General features: G+C 35.9%; 1 protein-coding gene and 1 pseudogene across 1 annotated transcript in view; both read right to left on the bottom strand.

Moving 5' to 3' along the window:
- The window catches only part of BAZ2B (bromodomain adjacent to zinc finger domain 2B), a 321,145-nt gene that overhangs the window by 138,438 nt on the left and 155,951 nt on the right, over positions 1-26,756 (bottom strand). Inside the window, exons 4-6 of the mRNA XM_030796599.1 lie at positions 14,097-14,285; positions 8,747-8,914; positions 7,318-7,511 (exon numbers count right to left, since the gene is read on the bottom strand). Coding sequence (XP_030652459.1) covers positions 7,318-7,511; positions 8,747-8,914; positions 14,097-14,285 — 551 coding nt within the window. The remainder of the gene's footprint in view (positions 1-7,317; positions 7,512-8,746; positions 8,915-14,096; positions 14,286-26,756) is intronic.
- Positions 23,154-24,791, bottom strand: LOC100599476 (annotated as a pseudogene).

The following is a 26,756-nucleotide window of genomic DNA, read 5'->3' as shown; positions in this document are numbered from 1 at the left end:
CAAAATGTATGACAGATTAAAAAGATCAATTCACAAAATAATTCCAACTATGATACATACATCAAAAGGTACACATTTAGCTTTAGTCTTCTTTCTTTTTGCAGACAGTGAGTCAGTAGCCAAACACTTCCCTATAACATGCCGCACACACGTTTCTAGGTATGTCCAAGACTGAGTCCTTGCCTTCAAGAAACTTACTAGTGCTGGTGATAGGGGAGTGTAGACCGATGCTTAGTATAAAAGCAAATTATTCCATATAATAATAAGTGCTGTAGAGAACATAAAGTAGGGTAGCAAAAGACTTATGGGGCTGCTTTAGTTAGGGTCAAGGAATTTAACTGTTTATGTTTCATTTCAGAAAAGATAAAAAAAAAAGGTAGAAGATGAGGTAGATAAATATGAAGAGAGAGATTTATTTTTGGAACATTGAAGACTCTGCAAGAAAAATAAAATCCAAAGCTGGTAGAAAGTGGTATTAGGTCACGTAAAAGTGAAGTTTTGTGTTCAAGAACACATAATAGTAGTGGATAAAAAGAGGAAAAATCATGAGATGAATTATATCAAATTAACAAACCAATCAATCAACCTATAAAAGAACTCCTCAATAAAAAGTACAAGCTCTGTCATGTAGATTATTGAAAATATTTATAATTATTTAACAATGGGAAAGTTAAAATTTCACCAATAGAAAGACTGAAAAGGAGAAACACTGAAATGATGGAGCAACAAGATTAAGTACAATCTAGGAACATTTTAATGGCATTTGCTGATAAAGAACAAAACATAGAAAGAATAACAATAAATTACAAAAGTTATGATCTTAACAGAAATACATCCTTTCATGACTACTCGGGATTGGGGAATGAAATACAGTAATATATCTCCACAACAGAAAGCCAAATTGAAGCCACGGTTACAGATTGCAAATCTATAGTCTTTTTATTGTGTCTTTTGAACACTGATTCCGGTAACATTCATATGAGTGAGGAGAGTCACTCCCGCCATTATATTCCGTTCACAATGACTCTGGTTTTTTTTTGTTTTTTGTTTTTTTTTGTTTTTGGAGACAGTCTTGCTCTGTCGCCCAGGCTGGAGTACAGTGGCACGACCTCAGCTCACTGCAACCTCTGCCTCCCAGCCTCAAGCAATTGTCTGCCTCAGTCTCCTGAGTAGCTGGGATTACAGGCGCCTGCCACCACGCTAATTTTTGTATTTTTAGTAGAGACGGGGTTTCCCCATCTTGGCCAGGCTGGTCTTGAACTCCTAACCTCATGATGCACCTGCCTCGGCCTCCCAAAGTGCTGGGATTACAGGTGTGAGCCACCACGTCTGGCCTTGCAATGAATCTGTTTTAACTGCTCCAAACTAGCTACCAGAAGGCCTCTTTCAAAGATACACACTTCAATAAGCAGACTAATAGTTCCCATCATTTCCCGAGTTTTCTTCCCTCAAAGTAGGGCAGACAGGAATGAGAAACTGAATTGGAATTGTATGGGTACCACAAGATGAGAAAGATCACAAGGTAGAGATTAAAGGGAAATAATAATATATTAATATTAAGACTACCATTTATTTGTCAAAGAAACAGCTACTTCTCTGCAACCAAAATCTGTTGTAGTTTTCTAAGCATGTATAGCAAGACCATGAAAATCATAAGGTACCTAAACTGGAATTAACATTTTTGTTTTAGTAAGGGATAAGAAAGAAAAGAAATAAGAGAGCTACAGTGATTTAGGAGAGAAAAATTAACTCCTATTTAAATGCCCAAGGAATAAAGTGTATAGCTTTTTATTTAAAGATGGCATGAGAAATGGGGACTACACTCCCCAGGAACAGTCATCCAGAGGTACTGGTTCTGAAGCTTTAGGGTGCATAACATTCCTGAGTCCCACTTCTAAACAGGGCACTTAATGTGATTCTGATGCAGGGAGTCTCTGCTGAGCATACTTTGGCCATGTGTAAAGAGTTCTATTTTTATAAGGTAACACATTTAGTACTCATTAAAACAAATAGAAATGAGAAGACAAGTGTGAGTATCAGAGAAATAGGGAAAAGATGGGTTTGTATCACCAGTTTCATTAGAGTATATATGTGTCATTTCCACAAATAATTAGCTAGTAAGTCTCTTTTCTCTCATTTAAAATGTTTTATTACTTACAAAAATTTTTAATTTAAAACATTTTTTTTTAAATGAGTCAGGGTCTCACTTTGTCACCTATGCTGGAGTGCAATGATGCTTTCATAGCTCACTGTAGCCTTGAACTCCTGGGCTCAAGTGATTCTCCTGCCTCAGCCTTCAACTAGTTGGGACTATAAGCTAAAACATTTTAAAAGTTAGTCTTCTTAGGTTTATCAAAAAGTGATCGAAGAACAGCTTATTAATTTTCCCCCATCCAATCTGGGAAAACTTTTCAGAACCTTATCCTTGAACCTTCATTTCACTGTATACTTATTTCTTTTAATAACAAAACAAATACATATTCAAGGCTATGATGTACCAGGCATAGTTGCTCAAGTCTCTGGGGATACAAGGGTGTGAGAAACAGACACCAGCTCTGCCTAGTGAGAACTAGAAGAAGAGAATCAACAAACAATTTAAATAAATGTTTTGAGTGATTAATACCATAAGTAAAACAGAATAACTGGATAGACAATGTGTGCTGGGGTTTTGCTTTACATGTAGTCATCAGGTAAGACATCTCTGAGCTGAGACCTAAGGGAGAGCAAGAGCCAATCATCCAAGGACATAAGAGAAGAGCCTTTCAGGATGGGAAATAGCAAAGGAAAAAGCCACCAGCTAGAAGTGGGTTGAGTGTGTTCAAAAATGAAAAGGTCAGCAGACCAGTTACAGCATAGTGAACCAGGGAGACAGTAGTAGGAAATAAGCATGGATGAACTGGTGGAGGTCAGATCACACAGCTCTTATAAGCCATGGCAAGGACTTTATTCCCAGTGGGATAGAACACTAGTGGAGGGAGTGATGACATTTGATGTATACTTGCCCCTCATTTTCTTATTGTGGTAAAATACACGTAACATAAAATTTACTATCTTAACCATTTTAAAGTGTATGGTTCAGTGATATTAAATACATTCATAATGTTGTGCAAACATCAGTGCCATCCATCCTATAAAACTGAAATTCTATACCTGTTAAACACTAACTTCCCATCCCTCCTTCCATGCTAGCCACTGGCAACAATCATTCTACTTCGGTCTGTAATTCTGATGAGTCTAAGTACCTCAAATAAGTGGAATCATACAGTACAGCATTTGTCCTTTTGCATCTGGTTTACTTCACTTTGTATAATAATGTCCTCAAGGTTCATCCATGTGGTAGCAAATATTAGAATTTCCTTCCTTTTTAAAGCTGGATAATATTAACATGTATGTATGTATGTATGTATACACATGTGCCTCCCCACATATTTTGCTTATCCAGTTATCTGTTGATAGACACTTTGGTTGTGTCTACATTTCAGCTATTGTGAACAATGCTGCTATGAGTATGGGTATACAGATACCTCTTTGAGACCCTGCTTTCAATTTTGGGTGGTATATACCCAGAAGTAGAATTGCAGAATCACATGGTAATTCAATTTTTCATTTTTTGAGGAACTGCCATACTGTTTTCCACAGTGGCAGTACCACTTACTATTCCCTAACATGTAATACTTTCAAACCATAAAAAACCAGAGATGTTTTTAAAGGCTATTTTGGTTGCTGTGGTAAGAAGAACTTGTACGACAGTAGGGATAAAACTCATTCAACCTTGAATTGTTTTATTCTTTTCTTAACAGGCTGTATAGTTTAGTCTTAGTTTAACTATTTAATTAAAATATCAATATTTATTCTAAATGTATATGCAGACTATATGAGGGGATTGGACTTAATCAATGACTTTCAATGAGAATGGCTAAGTACCCCACCTCCCATGGGAGGTATCAAATTTAGCTGAAGAACTTTTTTTTCAAACTACACGTGAAAAGAATGAATGAACCAACTTTTTAAAAAAAGTTTGGAAAACTGAAAAAATACTGGGTGAAAAAGTATAGGATTTTCTTCTTTAGTTCCAATGCCCTTTATCTCCATTTTACTTGAACAACCCACTCCCACAAATTCATGCTGAACCACATATCATCTGAAAGTGCTGTTCTTTTGAAATCGTAAGTTCTAGTATGCCTCACTTGAACAGACAATCTCTCTATAATGTTATTTCCGCTTAGTTGCCTTAGACACTACTATGGTACCTCAGAATCTATCTTTAAAACTGGGTAGAAAGAGCTGCCTCTGAGTTTTCAGTATGTTCGCCTAGTAACAGTTTTTAGTATGACAGCACTGGTTCTGTTTAGGAATGTCAATGTAGAGTCCTCGTTAGAACTAAGTACAGGAACTGTGTTATACCCATGCCTCCAAGGTCTTGTGCAATGCCTTACACATTGTAGAGGCACCAGAGATTTTACTTGATTTTAGCACCTACTTCTTAAGAGGTAGGATAGCATAAGGGTGAAAAGCATGGGCATTTAACTTTTAGAAGCACATATAAAAATACATCCAATGATATGATGTCTGGGATTTGGTTCAAAATAGTATGGGGATCAGAAATGGATGGTTTCAGTCAGTGTCTGGCATCAGAGAAACCGGCAGTAGCTCAGAGACAGGCCCTTAGTGCTTACACTAATGAGACTGCCGTTGAAACAAATCCTATGGGAGAAGAGCCAAGAGCAGGTACAGAACGACAGGTGGAGAGTATGACACTGATACCTGTGTCCCTGGGAGGAAACAATTAAGAATCTTTTATCATGTTTGCTTGAGTGCTCAGTGGTGTGGGTTGAAAGGGAAAGAAAATGGTTGTCTTGGGGCCTATGTACGGTACTTTTGCAATTTTGTGATGGGTACCGTCAAGCTTCTTAGCATTACCAGATGGCCTTCCCCCAAGTCTTCATATAAGCATGCTATACTCTGGAAAATGTTTTCTATTGAGAAGGAAATTTAAAGATTTAGAGGAAATATATCTATGAAATATGCTCAGCAAAAGAAAATAAATGTATTTGTTCAGTTTTTTTCATTTGTTCCGGAAAATATATGGAGCTTGATGCTGTCTTGAAAAAGGATAAAGAAAAGTTTGATAAAGTAGTTCTTAGGATTAAAAATTGGTGTATAAGAGGCATGTAGTTCAGATTTAAAGTTCGGATCAACGTCATGTGCCGTCAGTGACTACCCATATCTTGCTATTCTTGTTGTGATGTATCAGAAGCTTCCTGTCACAATATTACAGCTGAGATGGTGAAGAACATCATGTGTGTAGGATCACAAACTTTTGATTCTCTTCCACTGGAAAACCAGGCCCTGAAAGCAGTTTTTATAAAACATAGAAAAGAAGACACAACTCTTATATTTGTTTCCCAAATGTTTGCAGTTGATGACAAGGCTTTAACTGGGACCTCTCATTCAAGAAGAAATTAAAAATTGGAGCAGATCAAATCCACTGATAAGAGTGTTCTAATACATAATATGCTAGATCATACAGTTAGAGGCTTCTCAGCTTACTTGGTTAGATAAATGAAACCTGGACTCAATGATGACCTACATTTTATAAAATTGAGATGTCACAGCTTCTGGCATAATGTGGAAGAGGGAATCCAAAAGTGTAGAGTGATCAGAATGTAGAAGTGGATTTACCACCTGCAAGCCGCATACCCACCCTACTTCTGGAACCAATGATAGAGCCAACAAGATCGACTCAGGAGGAAGAAATCGCATTAACAATCTGAACAGGAAAAAGTTAACATAAAGAATTATTGATTAATAACAGAAGATTAACTACTAAGAGGGATAAAGTGACCTCTAAATAATACAGGAAAGGGAGATGTAGGGAATATGTACTTTTTGTAGGGCTAAGGTAGAGTAATGAAATAAAGATAACCTTTGAAAAGGGACTTTTTCCTCCAACCCCTCCATTCACCCAAGGCTAAGTTTCAGACTTTGTGGGAGAGGATGTGGCTATTGCCCACTGGATGGCAGAGAAACTCAATGAGGTATCACAGTCAAGGCTGACACACACAAAACACTGCTTGCTAAGATACCAGAAAAACATGGCTGGGAACCTGTCAGCTACAGTGGCAGTAAAATTGGCTTGAAAGCCACCTACTTTCCAAAACTTGCTAGTAAACTGCCTGCTGAGATGCCAATGAAACTCACTAGATAGTGTATACTACTGGGTCTCCCGACCACCACTGGATCTCCTGGACACCACCAGTAGAGAAGCTGTCAGCCAGCAAGCAAGCCACCCATTGGCAGCCACAGCATAAGAAAAAGAAGAAAACACTAGAACCAGAAAAAGAAGTCCCAGCCACATGTGGTGGTTCATGCCTGCAATCCCAGCACTTTGGGAGGCTGAGGCGGTGGACCCCTTGAGCTCAGGTATTCAAGACAAGCCTTGGCAACATAGTGAGATCCCATCTCTGCAAAAAAAATAAAAATTATCTGGGTGTGGTAGCAGGCACCTGTAGTCCCAGCTACTAGGGAAGCTAAGGTGGGAGGATAACTTAAGCCTGGGAGGTGGAAGTTGCATTGAGCTGAGATTCTGCCACTATACTCCAGCCAGTGCAACAGAGCCAGACCCTGTCAAAGGAGAAGAAGAAAGAAGAAAAGAAGAAAGAAAAAGGAAGAAAGAAGAAGAAGAAAAAGAAGTACCATCTTCTTCCAGTGTTCTTCCAGGAACTTCTACTAACAAGGACTAAGATTGCAAGAAGTGGCAAAGAAGAAAAGAGTGATTTAGAGCTGAGAGGCAATAAATTGATAACTTGCAAAGTTGGGGATATACATGAAATAAAACTGGCCATGATGTGACAACTGTTGAAGCTGAATAATAGGTACAAATGATTATTCTGTCTACTTTGTATATTTGAAAGTTTCCATAATAAAAGGTTTTCTTATTCAGTCTTTTCTAATGCACAGGAGTTAACCCACTTGCTCTCAAATCCTGGCTCAGTCACTTAGTGGCTAATTATTTTGGTGCTTTGCTTCTCCATTTGTAATAACAGTAGCTACTTCATTTCAGATATAGGGAGGAGTTAAAAGTTATATGGAAAGCAATTAGAGCAGAGCTGATACGCAGTAAATTCTCAATACATTTTATCTATTATTACTATTTGTATTATTTATACTGGTACTGACACCATAAAGCACGTATCTATAAAAATAAAAGTTGGTAATTCATAAGAAATTAAACCATAGATTCTGTTGATTTGACCTTCAGAATGCTCATCTTATATATAGATCTGTTATATATTAGTCCTTCCAAGAACAACTTACCTTATCTTTGATTTTGTCAACTCTAGCATCCAAAGGCTGGTTTTTGCTTTGTTCCTGATTACATTTTCGATTTCCTCCACCTGAGCTTGTACTTTTAGTTTGTCCCATGGAACTTGAAGCAGTAGTGGATAGTACAGATGTGTTGATACCAATTACAGATGATGTATTACTTCCATTTATTGACCCATTTACACCTTGAAAATAAAAATAAACATGTTTATACAATGGAATATTATTGCATCATTTAAAAATGAAGTACAGATATATGTACAGTTGGATGAACTTGATAACATGATAAGTGAAAGAAGACAGAAAAGGTCATATTGTATGATTTCATCTATATGAAATATTCAGAACAGGTAAACCTATAGGGACAAAGTGAAAACTGATGGTTTCCAGGGGCTGAGGGAGAGGGGAATGGGAAGCAACTGCTTAATGGGTACAAAGTTTCCTTTTGCAGTGATAAAAATGTTTCAGAACAAGATAGAAGTGGTGGTTGTACAACATTGCAAATGCATTAAATACCACTAAATTATTCACTTTAAGATGGTTAATATTATGTTAAGTGAATTTCACCTCAATTAAACAAAATGTTTAGAAAGATAATGAAATGCAAATGTTCTCCTTTTAGAACAAACTTTGTAAAACACTTCAGTGAAAACAAAGATAGTAAACCATCTAAAATGTTGTTATAATTTTCAAATTATATTCTAACAAGTTATTAATTGCAGAAATATTAGAGATCATTTAAAAAAAGTACTAGGTTATTAGTTTTAATGAAGTTAATACTTAATTACAGAAGAAGTAACACACTATATTGGGTTACATATAGGGAGGTAATGAAATACAGAGGAAAAAACAGTAGAATTGGGCCAAAATCCTGACTAGGCCACATCCATATGTAAGTAGTATTTTCTTGAACAACTTATTTGACCTTGGCTGTAAAATTAAAATACTTCTAATCTCAAAGAATTATTGTAAGAATTAAGCAAGAAAATGTGAAAAGGTCTAGCATAACACTATAAAACTGTTATTAAGGCTGGGTGTGGTGGCAATCCCAGTGCTTTGGGAGGCTGAGGTGTGAGTATTGCTTGAGGCCAGAAGTCTGAGGCCGCTGGAAACACAGAGACCCTGTTGCTACAAAAAATAAAAATAAAATTTAAACGTGTAGCTGTGCATAGTGGTACATGACTGTAGTCCTTGGGAGGCTGAGGCAGGAGGATTGCTTGAGCCCAGGAGGACGAGGCTACAGTAAGCTGTGATCACACAACTGTACTCCAGCCTGGGCAAAAGAGTGAGAACTTGTCTCTATTAAAACAAACAAACAAACAAACAAAAACAAAAAACAAAAAGGTATTAAACCTGAACATTATGAAAATAATATTAGAATGGAAGATTTATAGTACTTCACTTATGTTAACGTGGATACCTTTTTCGGGACCATTTCGATTACTTTTTCCTGAAGTCCTTGAATGGAATGAAGGAGAATCATGATTCTGGGCTGGGGGAGCAAATAGTGGTGGAATTCCCAGTAATGGTGGAAAGAAGGTTGCTCCCGTACGAGTATGAGTATCAGTTGTTCGCCACCATTCTGCACCTCAAAACCAAACAAACCAACCAAACAAAAATATATAAATTAACTTTCCAGTTAATGTCACAATGGCTTTCTATGTTTTATTTAAAAAAAATTCAAGTTTCATCTTGGAACAAAACTGCTGAATTACTCATACTTCTGATCGTTTTCCTAATTCTAAACAGTAGAACTTGTACACTTATCACTCTTCTTATTAGGCCAGTATCTAAGGATCTTCACTTGGCAGCTTTGTAGAGTTCAAGCTTGTAAAGGACAAAGGTAGTCCATAGTTTAAAAAATGAAAATGAAAACTTGGAATATAAAAGAAGTATTTCACTCTTTGATGACTTATCCCATAACTTTTCTCATCTGTTTTAAACCCTTAGAATTTAAGTTTACATCTACAACTTATGTTAAGACTTTCCTCAAATCACATACAATATAAATCTGGCTCTGATAAATCAGTTAGTCTAAATAATAATATAAGACTACTGTAATCCACTATACCTCAAGTACATTTATGGAAGAAAATTTCTATACTTAAAGATAACCATAAATGTAGCAAAATCAGTAGGCCTTTTTATGTTCTAAAAAATAAGTTCTCAAAGGAGATTTCAAAAACAAGTAATTTCACATTAAAATATAAAAGATTTATAAAGCCTCTCTCCTTAAAGTTAATGATGAAAGCCTGAATTTTGTTTTTACTTCCACTCATTAATTACAGATAACAATGATTGTTTTATTGATATAAAATGACCAGTGGTAGAAAATCATTCAATAAAAGGTAAATACTTAAATAGTGCCTCTTAAAGTTTTAGAAAAGGAAATAAGCCAAATTTTATACATTTTTCAAGGAAGGATGAAGTAATCTTGTATTGCCCCATTTAAAATCTCAAAAACAATCTTCTCCAACTGGCCAGTCTGCTAGATTACCAAATCAGTTATTATCTTTCAGACCAATCTTCCAAAAGATATGGGGTATTTTTCATTGACTGTGGCAACCATAAGAACATTAGAGGAAAAAACCCCACAACAATACAGTACGGGAAAAACTCAAAATTGTCAGTCTATTGTATTATATAATATTAAAATTTTTTTCTAGGAATATCCTTCATTAAAAATAGAATGTAAAATGGTATGCACCTTCATTATCTAACGGCAAAATCTGGTTTAAAAGAAAAATGAAATTTTCATGGTAGCTGCCAGTCTCAAAGGTCTAAAAAACAGTATAAGCAGAAAACTGCAAAAGCTATTCTTCTGCACTGCAGGAAGGCATTACTAGTAAAATGACATCAATGTATATCCAGCCATGCCTGAACAATGGGAACTGAACCAAGAATAACTATACAAAAGCACTGATCATTTATCCACTGTTTAGATGAAAGATGTGCATTTAGATAGGAAGAAAAAGTATGTGTTTTGGGCTTGTATCACACAATCTTGTTATTTATACGTTTGAAAGCTAGGTTCTACCTAGCTGATAAAAACTTACTGTACTGAGGACCAGGCACAGTGGTTCACACTCGTAATCCCAGAGCTTTGGGAGGCTGAGGTGAGAGGTTCACTTGAGGCCAGGAATTTGAGATCAGCCTTGGGCAACAGAGAGACCCTGTTGCTATAAAAAATTTCAAAAAGCAGGGAGGGACTGAGGTTTCCCAAAGATATTTATATAATTTAACACAGAGTCTGTAATTAAAGTGGAATTCATAAGACTTTGTAAACAACCAAAAAATTGGTAAGGTAATCAAAGTGTAATAAGATTCAAATATTTTAGACATAATCAAACTCAGAGAAAAACATTTTAAAAAGTACTGGAGAATGTCAATGGTAAATAAGCACATAGCTGGTGTGGTGGTGTACTTCTGTAATCCTCACTACTCGGGAGGCTGAGGCACAAGAATCACTTGAGCCTGGGAAATGGAGGTTGCATGAGCTGAGATTGCGCCACTGCATTCCACAGCCTGGGTGACGGAGTGAAATTCTCTCAAAGAAAAAAAAAAAAAGTAAAGAAGCACACAGTAGAGATTAGAGAAAACAATGGGAAAATGTGTGTTATAAATAACCTGACACCACAGAAGAAAATACAAAACAATAAGATCAGTTAAATAAAAAGATGCGAATGGTAGAGCTTCTGACTATAAACTTTACAAATGTCTGATATTATTTCATAGGAAATAATTTTTGTTAAGTGACAAGCTTGTCTTCCAAATTTAGGAAAATAAACAAAATTTAGTCACAAACCAGTTTGCTGATAAAATGAAAAATACAAAATAAGGATTACATAAATCAGCATATGGTAAATTTCTAAGTATATTCAAAAGAAAGAACAGCATAGTAGCAACATTTAACTCTTTTTTTGTGTGTGTGTGTCCCAGGCTGGAGTGCAGTGGCCTGATATGGGCTCACTGCAAGCTCCATCTCCCGGATTCAAGTGATTCTCTTGCCTCAGCCTCCAGGGTAGCTGGGATTACAGGCATGCACCACCATGCCTGGCTAATTTTCGTAGTTTTGGTAGAGATGAGGTTTGGCCATGTTGGTGAGGCCTCAAGTGATCCGCCTGCCTTGGCGTCCCAAAATGATGGGATTACAGGCATGAGGCACCATGGCCAGCCAATATTTGACATATTTAACTCAAAGATTCTATTAATATTATTTCAGAGGACATAACAGATCTCAATTTGAACCTAGAAGATTTAACAGAATTTAAAATCGTTCATACTTGATAGAGCCAAAAATACTTTGCAAAAATTCATGGTAATTTAATACAAAAATTAATTACAAAAAGTACAAATATTTTTTAAATTATCATGAAATAGTATTTCAATATAAAATGGAAATAACTTTATTATGCTAATATCCATTAAATAATTTTACATTTATTGATTTAATCTGAAATGCATAATACTTTAGAAAGTGCATAAAATGTAAAAATAAATTATTCCTCATTAAAAATTCCTAGTAATATCTTCCTGTTGTGTCCTCATTTATTTACTGGGCAATTTAAAAGTCTGGCAATTTGGTTACCCTTCTGAATAAAGCCAATTATAGAAAATTTATAGTTAAGTTACTGTACGAAATCTGCAAATTAAACAAAATGAATCTTTGAAAGCTAGGCATAGTCTCTGCCCATTTGGCAAAAAGTATGCTCATCTAGGCATACTTTTATCACTAAAGACTCTGTCTTGTAATTGTCTGTTCATCTATCTCCTAAAAACTGTAAGCGACATATAATATACCATGTTTATTCTTCTGTTTCTGGCCTTGTGTGCAGAGCATAGTAGATGCCCAAAGAATTTTGTACATTAAATGAATAAGTGAACACTTTATTTTGGCTGGGGAAGCTATCAAATTTTTTTCTATATAGTAGAAGTATCAACATTATTGAACTCCAGATGAGTAATTTTTTAAATGTGTTAACCATCATTCTAGTACAAAAGACATTTGATTTTAATAATATAGTATTTACATTGTGGTTTAGAAATGTTCAAAAGCAACAGTGTAATAAAGCATGATAAAACAATAAAAATATTTAAGATATCACTATCTATATTGATTTATCTATTTTGATATTTATTCAGCAATCTTGTATTTCAGTAAATATCTGTGGAATGCTTATCTTGCTAAACAACCATGCTAGAGACTGAATAAATTCCTATTAATATTTTTGAAGGAAATGTTAAAACTTGGTTTAAGACTTCTTTAATTGTCCACTCACATTACTCCTCCTCAGCATCCCTGCTTCCCAGACAACTGAATTAAAGAAGTAACATGACTCAAGAAACAGTACTTGAAATACACATTTAACCATCTATCCTTTCTATATGTAGTTTTAAAAACACTTCTTTCCTTTTAAGGAAGCATTTGATAAATTATTAACCATTAAAGTGGGCAAAATAAAATAATGATAGTTACCAATTATGGACTGATTATGTGCACCAGATACTGTACTTGGCACTACATATGACTTAACTCCTTTAATCCTCACAAGCACCCTGCAAGTCAGATACTATTATTATGATCCTCATTTTTCAGATGAGAAAACTGAGGCTAAGAGGTCAGAGAATCTGTTCAAGGTCACACAGCTATGAACTAACAAAGCCAGATTTAAATTCAGGCCTATTTGTCTCTAGAATTATGCTATAATGTTTTAAATTATTTTACATACACTAATACATGCAGACCTTACTAAAATTTATTAAAGCCAAATTAATCTATAGAAAATACATACAAATTTAGGCTTTCAAGATAATATAACAAATTAAAGCATGTTTCTCTAAAGTTTTAATTAACTGATATCTTAGTGAACTACTAAATCCTCATTATCTATAGAATTTTGGATAATACTGGTCTTCTTCCATGTAAGTGGTACAACTCTCTAGTTGTTTTGATCAAATACAGAAAAACAGGCTGGGCATAGTGGCTCACACCTGTAATTCCAGCACTCTGGTAGGCCGAGGCGGGTGGATCACTTGAGGTCAGGAGTTCAAGACTAGCCTGGCCAACATGGTGAAACCCCGTCTCTACTAAAAATACAAAAATTAGCCAGACATGATGGTGCGTGACTGTAATCCCAGCTACTCGGGAGGCTGAGACAGGAGAATTGCTTGAACCTAGAAGGCGGAAGTTGCAGTGAGCTGAGATCGCACCACTGCACTCTAGCCTGGGCAACAGAGCAAGACTCTGTTTCAGAAACAAAACAAAACAAAACAAACAAACAAAAAACAGAAAAATAAAGAAATTTAAGAGTCTAGCTCATTTTCCTTACAGTGAAGAAAAGTAAGACCTTGAAATAGGAGTGTAAAAATACTCACAAAAACTGAACCTTAGTTTCACACTAAGTAATTTTTTAAAAAATCAAATAAGGCTGAGAAAAATTCATTCAACTCTACATTTACAATATGTATACTTTTCTGTATATTATACTTCAACAAAAAACAAGAGAAAAACTTGCCTGAATTACTCTCTCCTGTGACAGACACCTATTTCTCTAGTTAAATACCTGGATATCTAATTAACTGCTCTGCCACCTAACACACTTAGGGTGTTTAATTTTTTGCACATGATAAATAGGATTGAGCCAATTCTTGCACCAAAGTTTTAAACATACCAGGCATTAGACTATTCCTTTTGTTCAACAGACAAATTACTCTTGAACATTCTCAAGCTTTCCTCCTTTCCTTGAACACTGTTTGTAACAGATGTTTACCTGGAAAAGATGCTAGTTGGGGATGTGCGGCTAAGGCTGTGGGTGTACCAAGTGTCCCCAAACCACCAAATTCTGAATGCCCTGAGCTGGCTGAATGTAGACCAAAGACTGGGTGGCTGACCATTGGGAAGGCACTCGACACTGTGGACAGGTTAAACGGTTGATCCCCAGCTGTTCTGAATAAATGTCCTGGGAGGGAAAAAAACACACTTAAAGTTGTACTATAAAAAACAGATGAGATTTATCTGATTTTAGTGTTTATAGTTAAAATTTATAATAATTTACCTATTGCATTTTTATTTTACTCTTTTCCTGCTGCATTTTCTACTCTTCAAACCCTATAAAATGTTTCTAGAAACATGAAGGCATGCTAAAAATCATTAAAATGAATGGCATAACTTAACTTACTTTGAATTTGAGATTTGAGAACCAATGTTTTAAGTAAATAATTTTCACTAATTAAAATTGACCTGAGGAAGTGAGGCCAATTTTCTGTTAATATATATACATTAATATATTATCAACATATTTTACTCATAAGAAGGGAAATAAAAAACATCCTATTAATCTAAGGTTGAAAGCCACTGAAATAAGTCCAGGATCTGTCACCAGGTCAATACTCAAATTATTATACACTGTAAGTGAGGCAATCCCAGTTTCAACATGCCAGAGTTGAAGCTCTGTTCTCTAATACAGTCATGAGTTGTTTAATGAGAGGGATGCATTCTAAGAAATGCATTGTTAGGTGATTCTGTCATCGTGCAAACATTGTACAGTGTGCTTACACAACCTAGGTGGTACAGTCTACTACACACCTAGGCTGTAGGATACAGCCTATTGCTCCTAGGCTACAAACCTGTTCAGGATGTTACTGAACTGAATACTTTAGGCAGTTGTAACACAATAGTAAATATTTGTATATCTATACATATCTCAACCTAAGAAAGGTACAGTAAAAATATGGCATTATAATCTTAGGGGGCTACTGTCATATATGTGGTCAGGCATTGACCAAAATGTCATTATGCAGTATATGACTGTACTTCTTAGGTGAGAAGAGTATCTTGATACCAAAAAGGGAATACATTCTAGTCTAATAAAACAATACACAAGACAACATAAGTACTTAATAAACTTACGAAGATATTTCTAAATGCATTCACAAGTGGTTACCAATATAAAAATCATTTTTAACTTTCTCTGAGTAAGACAATGTTCAATTCAAATGAGTCTGACATTTTAATTCTATTTTTAAAGATAAGTGTTATAAATCCAGGTTGGAATGTTATATGATAAAAACATGACTTATTTTTCATACTTTGTAGCAATTTGGCAGAAAAATTTTCTAATACTTGGAAATCTTCCCTTTACTTCCAGGAAATAATTAAGGTACCCTGTCTTGCTACTGTGAAAAGAGAATACTCTAGGTTATCTTAAGAATTTACTGTGTGAACAGTATTGTGCTCTGTGTTAATATTAGAATAAAGCTTCCTTATTATCTCTTGTTTATATTATATCAGTCCTGACTGTGCACTGCAATTTAATTAGTTTTAACATAGTATGTTTGAAATTTACAAATGTAAGTTAAAAATAGTATACTTATTATTACTTAGTTATCAACCAAATCTCTTCTCCTTGCTTTCTTGCTCCCTGAAAACCAAGGGATAGTCCTAAAAAACAGTCAGTGTACCCTCTAAAGTCTGATATAAAACCTATATTCTTTATTAAAATAATGCTATATTCTTTACTGAAACAGGAAGATCTGAATGACTTTTAAAAATAAGATTTAAATAAATTGCATTAAGTATGTTTTGTATCAGGCTATATAAGGAAAAAGTTCTGATTGAGGATAGTGCTCCCACTACAACAAAACAGTAACGAGATCTCACAGGAAAGATCCTCAAAGTGTCTTTACAAGGAAGGCCCACAAGGAAACTGTGAGGTAAGAGGACAAGGAAAGGGCATAAACTTGGGTGTCTTTTCTAAATCAGCTAATCATTGTTTTTGTTGAATTGGTTCTTCTGTGATATCAGAGTGGACTGCATTAGCACTGAAGATGAGTCAAAATAAAACAGAGTATGCTACTGCCAAAAAAGCTACCCAAATGTCACTTTTTTTGAAGACCAGTGATAGGCTACCAGAAATACTGTGGTTTTTTTTTCTTTTTGGCAAATTCTCAGAAACCCAGCTAGTTTCTCAAAAAAAATGAGCTTGTAACTGTAAAAGCCAGTTTTTACTTTCATTTGTTATTACATATAAAATCTCTGGTTCTCACCAATCAATTCAACTTCCTGACTCAAATGTTGTTAAATGTTTTATTTATAAACATACTATGATCAGTTCTTTTCTTTTTCCATCAATTTGTGTGGTAAGCAAGTTGAACCGAACATTGCAGTTTTGGAGAATTTGGGGTCATCGGTAATTTATGTTTTACGAATAACAATTCCTAAATTATATCAATTACATGTATGTAGTTGTGATTTAATACAAAGAAATTTGAGGGAAGTAACCTCAAAACTACAAAAGCTATATTAAATATTATAAAAATCCAGAATAATTGAAATTATCAAGGATTAGAAAATGATAGAAACACTTCTGTAATAACTAATTGCAATTACAATTAGTTGTAATAAATAATTGGTAATAATTGGTAGTAAGTAATAAATAATTGGTAGTAATAAATGATAAGTAATACATAATTGGTAGTAAGCAGATTCTTAGATGCATAGTTACAGCATTAATTTCATTATTGGGAAGAAGCAAACAAGCTAAACTTTGTAGTCTCACAAGCAGAAAACATAAGCAATAAGTAAATGAAGTTATCACTCTTGCAGCAACAATTAAGAACCAATGATACATAACTTGACAACAAAAAGTTCTTTTTTAACTCTAAAAGGAATGACATGTGGAAGCAACTGAGTAGGAAATTTCAGTAAAATGAGCCGTATACATCACAGATTCAAATGAAAAAATATATAGATCTGTACACAAGAATGACATCTAAGCCTGGCAAGAATGCAGAGATGGGAGTTCAGATCAAGGCTACTTCAACTCTACTTCCTAATTCTTTCTTCTAAAATTCTTGGTTAAAATAGTTAAAGCATGAAAAGCATCCTTAGTGACGACTGAGTCTTACAGGTCCATTCCTTGCTGGTGAGAAAAAGATTCACGTCTATATTTAGTAAAGTATACTAAGATCACTTATGATTGTAGCAATACCATGCATTAAAAAAATACCCACGTGAGGCCGGGCGCAGTGGCTCACGCTTGTAATCCCAGCACTTTGGGAGGCCGAGGCGGGCGGATCACCAGGTCAGGAGATCGAGACCACGGTGAAACCCCGTCTCTACTAAAAATACAAAAAAAATTAGCCGGGCGTGGTGGCGGGCGCCTGTAGTCCCAGCTACTCCGGAGGCTGAGGCAGGAGAATGGCGTGAACCCGGGAGGCGGAGTTTGCAGTGAGCCGAGATTGCGCCACTGCACTCCAGCCTGGGCGACAGAGCAAGACTCCGTCTCAAAAAAAAAAAGGCCCATGTGAAAGACTTCGTCTGTTTCATGTGGGAAAGGTTATACTAGAGAAGGGAAATAATTTAAGAATACATTTCACAATTTTACCTTTATAGCAAGAATTTAGAACTCAGAGATTTTTTTAAAAAGTAATCTTTCTAATTAAAAAGTTCTGTAATGCTATATATATAATTTTAATACTCTTTTTCTTCCACCTTTTACAAAACACAGATAGTAAATCCACGTAAAAATCTTACAGAATTATTCTGTTATTTAACAGTTTCAGTAATTCAAACATTTCATGAACATACCTATTAAACATCAGGTGCTATGCTTAAGTAACTGGCCTACAAGGATGAGTAAGACAATCTCTGACCTCAAGGAACTCATGTTTTGAGCATAACTTAAACAGTGCAAGACTATTTTTATATCATAATGTATAAAACAAGTTTGTTAATGTTTCAGTATTACAAATTGGTACTGTCATATACAGGACTCAGTAATACAACCCAAACACCTAAAACAGTGTCTAGTACATAATGGACATAAAATAAATGTTTTTTAATGAATTAATTCACTACTCATTTAAAGCAGAAGAGGCCTATCCATGGGACTCATTCCAAAGGCTTTCAATCAGAACAAAAAGCTGTCTCAAGTCTTTATGCAAACTTGCAGTTATGGTTCCTAGATTCCTTTGCCTTATTTCCTCAACCCCTGGTCCTAATTTGTTAACATTACCACTGGCCCTTTATTCCTCCTTGATTCCATTTAGGTCACATGTTGGATTTGATCGCACAAAATCCTACCACCTCCAGGATCTTAAACTCTTAAAGTTTCACCCTTGAACCACAATTTTCACATTTCCATTCCCTTATTTCTCAGCATGACCCCCTCCCAGGGCCAATCCTTGACCCTGTCTGTCTCTTTCCCTCTCAATACCATCAATATCTCTCCTGTGCTAATCTTAAAAGAAACGTCTTATACCTGCTATGTCTACTTCCTCCTCACTTCTCAGAATCTTTCAACATTTGTGCCAAGCCCCAAGCCTCCCTTCCACTTGGTCTGTAAAATGAAAGTTTTCCTAATTCCTAGATCCCTCTAATCTTTCTTGTTTTCATTCTCAACCTCTTATGTAAGTCTGGCATTCCTGACTGCCTCTTTCATATTATTATTTTTTTGACATGGAGTCTCCCTCTGTCACCCAGGCTGGAGTGCAGTGGCACAATCTCAGCTCACTGCAACCTCTGCCTCCCGGGTTCAAATGATTCTCCTGCCTCAGCCTCCTGAGTAGCTGGGATTTCAGCTGTGTGCCACTACGTCCAGGTAATTTTTTTGTATTTTCAGTAGAGACAGGGTTTCACCACGTTAGCCAGGCTGGTCTCAAACTCCTGACCTCATGATCTGCCCGCCTCAGACTCCCAAAGTGCTGGGATTACAGGTGTGAGCCACTGCGCCTGGTCATTTCTTTTCTATTGTTTCTTTTTTTTTTTTGAGACGGAGTCTCGCTCTATTGCTCAGGCTGGAGCGCAGTGGTGTGATCTCGGCTCACTGCAAGCTCTGCCTCCCGGGTTCACGCCATTCTCCTGCCTCAGCCTCCCAAGTAGCTAGGACTACAGGCACCCACCACCATGCTCGGCTAATTTTTTGTATTTTTAGTAGAGACAGCATTTCACCATGTTAGCCAGGATGGTCTCGATCTCCTGACCTCATGATCTGCCCCCCTCAGCCTCCCAAAGTGCTGGGATTACAGGCGTGAGCCACCGCGCCTGGCCTGGTCCTTTCTTTTCAAAACCCATTATCATCCTTAAGATCTAGATCGTGGAACCCTCTTGATCCTCTTCTTAACTATACATCTTTCAATAATACTATCTCCTTTACTGGATTTTCTTTTGCTTTTTTCCCCCTAAATGTAAAACATTCCTAAAGATTTTGTCCAGCTATCTCTTTCCTTCTCTTATGCTTTCTGCTTCAGTATTTCACATGCTTATACTGTTTAAACTATCACCTCTATGCAAATGAATTATAAGCCAGGATTTTAGAACTTTGAGGCAAAAACTGAATCTTATTTAGCTCAGGATTTCCAATAATCTGAAACACAATAAGAATTTAATAAATTGTTTCTCACTGCTGTATTTTTGGTCACACTATTTCTTCCACTTGAGAACCTCCAAAGCCTATATAACATGCTCTTTGATTTCTACCCTTTATAATTATATTCTTTACTAACTATTTCAAAAACCTGTTGCTCAAGAAGTATTCCTGAATCTCCAGACAGTTATATTTGGGGCCTCCTTTCGTTGTTCATGATAGATTATTGGCAATTTGTCCTTTATCATACCATTTACTAGGGTATACAAGTTATGAAGGAAACAGTCATTTCTTAACCATTTTTACTCTTTACAAAACATTGCACAAAGCAAACTGTTATCAGTTGGCAGAGACAACACTTCATAATACCTGCTATAGGCATCTCCAAAACAGTAGTTTTCAATTCTTTGTTTCACTCTTCTTTTAAAAGGCTAGAATAGGCCGGGCGCGGTGGCTCACGCTTGTAATCCCAGCACTTTGGGAGGCCAAGGCGGGTGGATCACGAGGTCGGGAGATCGAGACCAGGTGAAACCCCGTCTCTACTAAGAATACAAAAAAATTAGCCGGGCGTGGTGGCGGGCGCCTGTAGTCCCAGCTACTCGGAGAGGCTGAGGCAGGAGAATGGCGTGAACCCGGGAGGCGGAGCTTGCAGTGAGCCGAGATTGCGCCACTGCACTCCAGCCTGGGCGACAGAGCGAGACTCTGTCTCAAAAAAAAAAAAAAAAAAAAAAAAAAGGCTAGAATAACTGGGAATTATTCTTTAAATGATTAAAATATAACGTTACTTTGCTCCAATTGCAAAAGTCACTCACAAGGTTAGTAAAAGCTCACTAGGTATTTAGAATGACGTCACTTTTGTGGCTTTAATCTTTTCATATAGCAGGGATTGCTGTTTTGTTTACACCCTTGGCTCCATTGCCAGGACAATGCCTTTAGTCTTCAACTATCTTAACATTTCAAACTACTGTTCACTAGGAAAATTTTGATCATAGACTGATGATGGCTCAGTCAATCCTATAATTATATTTAACACAAAGCATATTCAGTATTAATAAAAAAGCAGAAAACTACTTTCACAAAACGAAATACAACTCAAGTCAAATAGGCTCTATTAACCTTATGAGTACAAAACAAAATTATCTGGATAGTAGAATGTTTCACTTTTAGAAAAGCAAATGTTTCTTACATTAATATACTTAATATCAACAGATGTACTGCTCACAAATAAAACCTATCTTGATGAAAACTTTTGAGTTCTGCTCAGAGAAAACATTTGCAAGCTGATGAATTATGCCATAAAACAATATTTTTAGAAGACCACAATTTTTTGCAGATATTAACATTCAAACATAGTTTTAATATTATTAATGTAAATATTATTTTAGTTTCTATTTTAAGATAGGTAACTGTATACATTTTACATAATAAAAATTAATATACATCTGCAATGCCTATGTTCTCAAATTACAATGAACCGAATACTTTTCAGCAAAGCTTTTCAAATTCTACTAGCCAAATCAAATCACTACATATAAAAGTGATTAAAATCAGTACACAAATGCTGGTGTGTGTCAGTAACAAGGCATGGTAACTACAAATGCCTTTATTAACATTAATGAATAATTCAACAAGGTTTTCCCCCTATCAGAATGAAATTGTACTGAACTAATGCCTTGACTCTAAACTACCAGTGAACAAAATCTCCCATCACTAAGGAAAAGTCCAGAAAGCAAATAAAACAAAATAATTGTAAGAACTAAGTATGTTAAAGCACTCAATCTTTTTAAAAGTCAAGAAAATTGCTTACCATGACATAACTTCACGTTTTTCTGTGTGCTAAAAGTGTCTTTTAATCTTTCAATGCTACACAAAATTGTTATATCATGTCTTCAAATTTTGTCTCTAGTTGTTTAAAATGGTAAGCATAAATTTGCAACATTACAAAATCAGGCTCTAATGTACATCTTGCAAAGTATGGCTATTCATTAAAAATGGTAGTATATTCAAATAAAGTTATGAAGACTTTAATATCACTAATAACTGAGTGTAATAGCAAAATGAACATCATCAAAATTACTGTAAATCAAAGCAATACTCAAATTACTGGCTCACATATTAAAATTCTTAAGTATATTAATGTTTAAATATTTCTGAACTCAAAATGTCCAAATTCTGTAACTACAGTTACTGGTGACAAAACATTTCTCTCCAAGTAATTCTCATTTCACTCTTGTATTCTAAAAATGCTTTGAGCCAGTTAACCTTTATATATATTTTTAGAACAAAACAGGTGTATTTCTATGAGACTACCTGATACAGAAGATAGTGTGGTATGGATGGATAGTATGAATGACAAATAATACAAATATATTTTATTTGAAATAAACAAAAATGCATACACAGCTCAATGGGTCACTTGGAAACAAACTGTTCTTTGACTATATTACTGAGCAAAAACAAAACTGAAGCACAAACACTTTTTTTTTTTTTACATGTATCTGGAGATAGACAGGAAGACACTACTTGTTTTTTTTTAAAACTGACCTTCCCTTAAGGCCTGGTCATAGAACTGTAAGCAATGTAAATGAATCCACCATTACCAGTTGTTGTATCTATGTCACCTGCGTATTCTGAGATTACACACATACCTGCCAATATACCTGGGACAGGTTATTTTATCACAGTTACACTTGAGTTCTTGGCAGGCAGGACTGAGGAACAGTAATCTGAAATAAGTTTTACATCCTATTTAGAAGAAATCATTAGTATTTCCTTAAATAACAGGTTACAAAAGAAAGATACTGCCTGGAAGTTATCCTTTTCATTTTGGTTCATTTTTAGTTTTTGTTTATGATTTACATAGGTGTTTAATTCATTTACTTATAGTACAATCCTGCCATAAAGTATTAAAGCACAAGATACCTATTATTCCTTCAACATCTGCATTTTTCAAGTTTTATACTCTATATCCACATTATGTCAGCAGTTCTTGACTGTTTAAAAAAATAAATAGGTAAAACTCTTCTAAAAATGCAGATGTCACATATACACCATGGAATACTATGCAGCCATAAAAAATGATGAGTTCATGTCCTTTGTAGGGACATGGATGAAACTGGAAAACATTCTCAGTAAACTATCACAAGGACAAAAAACCAAACACCGTATGTTCTCACTCATAGGTGGGAATTGAACAATGAGAACTCATGGACACAGGAAGGGGAACATCACACTACGGGGACTGCTGTGGGTTGGGGGGAGGGGGGAGGGACAGCATTAGGAGACAGACCTAATGCTAAATGACGAGTTAATGGGTGCAGCAAACCAACACGGCACATGGATACATATGTAACAAACCTGCACATTGTGCACATGTACCCTAAAACCTAAAGTATAATAAAAAAAAATGCAGATGTCTGTAACTACAATGGTACTAAGATGGGAAGGAGACAATGAGAGAAGGGATGAAAGCAAACATGTTCAAGTGCAGGGAATGTGGTTCAAGTCTTTGGATTTAAAAACAAGTTCCCCAGAGAAGCTGACACTTCCTTTGCCCTCCAAAAAGGACCTGAAAAGTCCCAATCCAAACTTTGGAAAATTACAGTTCTGAGATGCAATAAGTGATGATCGAAGCAGTCAGAGGCAGAAGGATGAATGTGTCTTCCACTTAGCTATAGACTGTAGTACAGCCTCTTTAGGTGCTGGTGGATCAGTAAAAACCACTGCAGTATCAGAAGTGCTTGGAAGGATAGAGGTAGAAAGTAACGACCATAACACCTTGTCTAAATCAGTAGCAGGGCTTCATGGCTAGGAAACTTTTTTAAACAGTAAAATGTCTCTAGGATAGATCTCTCTCTCCAACATTAAATGTGGCAGAATTAAAAAAAAAAAAGACTTACACTTGGATATAGCAATAACAGAAAATTACAAAGCAGAGAACACAAAAGAATCAGACAATGCTATAGGTTCAACAGTATTCCATGAGGTTAGAAAACTGGTTAAATCTGAAAGCTCTAGCAAAATATCACTCTTGTTTATAAATCACTTATTTATCATATGACCACACGTTGAATCCTTGTCTTTCCACATACTGAAGAATCCTACATTCAGCCTTTAGGCATTCTGCATTTCTTTGCCAATGTTGTAGCTGAGTAATCTTGTTCCGGTCAATTTTGGTGCGGGTAACCGGAAGCTGCCAGTGCAAGACCTTGAATGTGGTATCTGACATTGTTTGACAGTTTTCACTAACTGCTGTCTGATATTCATTTTCTGCATTCTCTATGATTTTAATAAACTCCTTGGCAGTTTGTCCGTCATTCGAAACAGTTAGTGAATCCTGTACATCTTTATGACTAACCAACTGAACACTGCCATCTTCATAATAGTGAACCTGAATCTTAAGCACTCCAACCACCTGGGCTGTAGGTGGTGTGATGGTAAACTTCCACTCTGATCTCCAACGACCATTCCAGAAGTTTTTAGGCTGACACTCATGGCTTTCAATACATGCAATAATAGTCTGTGGCCCATCGATAGTTTTAGCATAAACAGTACAGAAGCCGTTGGAATAATGGTCTTTCACATAGGCTCTTAAAGCACTGTCACGGGATTCTCTCCAAGACTTGAGACCTCCATCTACTTGTTCTGGCTGGGGGTCACTTGCTTATCTCTATAAGTGATTAAATGTAAAGGAAATTTTGTTTCTCGGATCTAAAACTCTGCTATTACCCAGGTCACCATGCTCTGTAATTAAAGACCTGATCTTCATATCCTTCCATCTTCACAGGTGTGAACTGATCCATATTATAATGAGCAAATGCATGTGCTGCCCTTTCCCTGAGGAGACTGTCATTATTATGTAGTAGCCGAATATCACTGAATACTTCATTAAATTCTCCTGGGGGTGCATGAGTGATGAATTTAGCAGCTCTGCATACCTTCTCCTCAGCCAACACACGATCATTGAAGTTGGCCATCTTGGGCTGTTCTCAACATTTATATTTTGACACTTAAAAAAGACAATTCCTTAACATGTCTATTGTTAATGGTTCTGCAGTGAACATGGGAGTGCAGACATCTCTTAGACAAACTGTTTACAGGTCTTTTGGGTAAATCCCACAAACAGGATGGCTGGAGTATATGGTAATTCTATTTTTAGTTTTTTGAGGAACCTCCATACTATTTTCTATAAAGGCTGTACTAATTTACATCCCCATTAACAGTGTACAAGCGTTCCCTTTTCTCCACATCCTTGCCAATACTTGTCTTTTGTCTATTTGATAAAAGCCAATCTGACAGGTGTGAGATGATATCTCATTGTGATTTTAATTTGCATCTCCCTAATGATTAGTGATGTTGAGCATTTTTTCATATATCTGCTGGCCACTTATATGTTTTTTGAGAAACGTCTATTCAGATTGGGTTTTATTATTTTTTTTTGAGACAGAGTCTTGCCCTGTTGCCCAGGCTGGAGTGTAATGGTGCGATCTCGGCTCACTGCAACCTCTACCTCCCAGTTTCAAACAATTCTCCTCCCTCAGCCTCCCGAGTAGTTGGAATTACAGGTGCCCACCACCACACCCAGCTAATTTTTATAGTTTTAGTAGAGATGGGGTTTCACCATGTTGGCCAGTTTGGTCTCGAACTCCTGACCTTGTGATCTGCCCACCTCAGCATCCCAAAGTGCTGGGATTACAAGTGTGAGCAACTGCGCCCAGCCTATTTTTATTTTTAAGTAGTTATTTTGAGATGATTTTGACTCACAAGAGTTGCAAAAATAGTACACAGAGTTCCTATATACTCTTTACCCAACCTTACTTCTCCTCATGTTATCATCTTACATGACTGAAGAACAACTTTCCAAACTAAGAAATTAACCTTGATTAAGTAATTAAAATAAAGGATTTATTCAGAATTAATTAGTTTTCCCACCAATGTCACTTCTCTGTCCCAAGATCCAATCCAGGATCTCATATTACATTTAGGTGTTGTGTCTCCCTAATTTTGTATAGTCGTGTTATTTCTTCAGTCTTGTTTGTTATGACTTTAATACACTGAAGTGTACTGGTCAGAGGTATTTTGTAAAATGTCCCTCTGGTTGAGTTTGTCTGATGTGTTCTCATGATTAGAAGAGGTGATGCATTATTAGAAAAGATGGTCAATGTGCCCTTCTCAGAGCAATATATCTAGGGCCCATAATGTTGCTATGTAATGCTGGTGACATTAACTTTGATCACTTGGTTAAGCTGGTATCTGCCAGGACTCGCCACTGTAAAACTACCATTTTCTCTTCAAACGGCATTTTTATTAGAAAACAAGTCACTGGGAGCCGTGGTAGCTTTGGGAAGAAAAGCCGCCATTTAATAACATCAAACATGCCGAACAAGCTTTGTTCAAGAAATGATGCACCAATTCTTAGGCAAATGACTATTCTTAAAAGATAAGGACAGTTCCTCTTTTGTGATAATTTTTGTTGGATCTAATGAAAAAATTAGAGTTCATAGATTAAAATGCTAAAAATATGGAATATTTTATATATGTTTCTATATTCAAATATAGCAGTACTTCTAGTAAGGAAACAAAAAAAACTAAAAATAATCTAATTCTTGTTTTACTTTACTTACCTTATCCTACATCTTGTTCTACTTATGTTTCAATACATAAGAAAGTCTTAGTTTTCCCGTAATGAACGTAAATTATTACAATCAGCTTTGAAAGTATAGACTGGGTGTATTAGTTTGCTAGAGCTGCCATAACAAAGTACCACAACTGTGTGACTTAGAACAACAGAAATTTATTGTCTCATAGTTCTGGAGGTTAGAAGTCTGAAATCAAGGTGTCAACAAGGCCATCTTCCTTCTGAAGGCACTAGGAAAGATGGGTTCCATGCTTGTCTCCTAGTTTCTTATAACCTTGGGTATTCTTCTTGTGTCTTCACATGTGCTTCCTGCTGTGCATGTCTCTGTGTCTACATTTCTCCTTTGATAAAAATACTGGATATGTATTGGATTAAGGCTCAGCCTAATGATCTCATTTTAATTTGATTAGCTCTGTAAGGTATCTATA

The sequence above is a fragment of the Nomascus leucogenys genome, chromosome 17, assembly GCF_006542625.1.
Source record: "Nomascus leucogenys isolate Asia chromosome 17, Asia_NLE_v1, whole genome shotgun sequence".
NCBI lineage: Eukaryota > Metazoa > Chordata > Mammalia > Primates > Hylobatidae > Nomascus > Nomascus leucogenys.
The sequence above is the reverse complement of the archived record's forward strand: the minus strand, read 5'-3'. Positions and strand labels throughout refer to the sequence as shown.